At 42.1% G+C, this 2,185-nt stretch overlaps 1 protein-coding gene across 1 annotated transcript; it reads right to left on the bottom strand.

The window, feature by feature from the left end:
- Positions 1–285: 285 nt before the first annotated feature.
- On the bottom strand, positions 286–1,871 carry LOC121406495 (adhesion G-protein coupled receptor D1-like). The gene is made up of 2 exons (XM_041597506.1): positions 1,120–1,871; positions 286–607 (listed from the first exon to the last, which is right to left on the bottom strand). The coding sequence occupies exons 1-2, from the start codon at positions 1,639–1,641 to the stop codon at positions 347–349; spliced, it is 783 nt and encodes a 260-aa protein (XP_041453440.1). The 5' UTR covers positions 1,642–1,871; the 3' UTR covers positions 286–346.
- Between the last annotated feature and the right edge of the window lie 314 nt (positions 1,872–2,185).

Genomic DNA, 2,185 nt, shown 5'->3' with positions numbered 1-2,185 from the left:
ATTAAAGGCATAATGGTTTGCTTTGTGGACGATCGATCTCTATCATGTCTATCGTGTATATTTTCACTGGGAGCTATCAGGATTGGGTACACAATTATAATAACTAACAAGATCATCACCTAAAATAAATAAACATATCACTCGACTGATCCGATTCGGTGCTCAGGAGTGTGAAATTATTTTCAAAACCATGTGATAGGATCTTTTTATATTTGGCAATATATAATCATTAAGGAGATTTTTATTTTTACTGAACAGAGGAATCGGTCGAGATTTTGTATAGCGGGTGGTGTCAATTACAGTAGATGCGGTTTTGGTTAAATCCAAAACCCAGACGTCCACCCAATCATATGGATGTATTTCGTACAGAGGTCGTCGTCGTCCTATCCTTGATCCGCTGAGAGGAGTCATGCAGGCTTGTACCTGACGACTTGCCCATCACTAGACCACGCCACAGATCGAAGACTCTGCGGGTAGCAGCGAAAGCCAGAAATATGTAAACTCCTTGGAGTGAGTTGATGATGATAAAAACAAACCAGACAGCTTGCTGTTTGCTGAAAGCAGCTATGAAGCCAAACATCCATGTGAAGCCCATGAGTGAAGAGATCTTTAGTAAACAGGATGAAATATGAATTAGGGTGGTGTTTCACATCTGACCAATGCTGTCATGCCTTTTATACCGCGCACAACTAGGCATTTAAGTGCGAGTTTAAGTCATACTTAAATCTTTGTGAAATACCCCCTGGTTTCAGAATTACACAAATCCAATGCAAAAAAAAATCATCCGTTATCAATGTGGCCCCTCTCCAAGTAAAAAAGAGTCCCAACAAGAGTCACAACATACATAGCAAAGAAAACCTTGCAGGACCGTGCAAATTCTAAAACAAAAGCCAGTAACTTCTAATTATACGTTTCACCGTAAACGAACAGTTTGGCATACGGGTTTTTTTTTAATTATTATTTTGAATTCGAACGTTTGATACATTAAGAGAGAAGTAAAAAATATACAAAACTGTACACAAGGAACATGTTTGTATCCCCCCTCACATATTTTTTGTCTAGACCCATATTTTTATTTACAGCATGGATAATGGCATTTTCATCTTGGTATATTCCTACCTTAACGGCAATTTTGAGGAGTTCCTGGTGGTCCTTCTGGTTTTCTGTTCCCTCTTGCAAGGTCTTCCTTTCCCTTTTGCTCTTCAATATGCCACGCATCGTATCCAAGAAACAGGAGAAATTGAACACCAGCAACACAAGGACTGGGACGCCGAACGCTATGAGGTTAGATTGCCCTCCGCCAATCCAACATGTTTGTTCGTCGCCGTAATGCAAATCAATGCCTTCTACGAAGAACATCAGGGCAAGACAGGTAGCCACAATTAGCAGAGGCAACCCTGCGGCTAATGATAAGTAAAATATGAGGACTTTGCGATTTGTTGTCAATACCCTGATCGTCTTGCTGGATCCAAAGGTTCGACGGAGATCGTATGCGATTGAAGAAGACAGGGTGAATGTAGTTAACCACAAGAAGTGCGATATTGCCGCTAGAACGCTGCACAGGCGTTCAGACACCGAGCTCGCCATACCGCCAAACAAGAGTAGACACTGTGCCACTAGCAGGGTGCCACAAAAGATCATGATAAGCTGGTTGCTGACGAGCCGACGAAGAGATGGAAACGTGATGTAACAGACGAGCGTTGTGAATAGCGACACTAGTGACAGGGTTGTGCCTACAAGGCTAAGGGTTGTTTGTATGGCCGAGTAGTAGAAGAATAAGTATTGCGTTGTTTCATTAAACGTGCCATTTTGGCTCAGGAACTGACACACTCGGATCGTGTCACTATCAAGTAAAACGTAATCGCCAGGTGAAATGACATCACTTGATGGCAAGTATTTCAACATGCCACTCTCTCCAAGACGGATAAACAGACTGATGTTAAATACGTAGCTGGGACATACGAGCTCGTCAGTCGCGGGGATACATCTGAACGTTGATATGTTCTCCGTGGTATCATTTCTATTGGATATAAAGTTATAACTTGTTGTGAATACCTTAAATCCGTTAGTGGGACGTATTTTGGGGGTCGTGTTGAAGGGATGCTGGTCGCCTCTCGGGGCAGAATCATTTCTTAGATCCGTTAAATTTGTACAGATACTGTCACCATTACCAAGCAGTGCACAT

This window comes from Lytechinus variegatus, chromosome 1, assembly GCF_018143015.1.
Source record: "Lytechinus variegatus isolate NC3 chromosome 1, Lvar_3.0, whole genome shotgun sequence".
In the NCBI taxonomy this organism is placed as follows: domain Eukaryota; kingdom Metazoa; phylum Echinodermata; class Echinoidea; order Temnopleuroida; family Toxopneustidae; genus Lytechinus; species Lytechinus variegatus.
The sequence above is the reverse complement of the archived record's forward strand: the minus strand, read 5'-3'. Positions and strand labels throughout refer to the sequence as shown.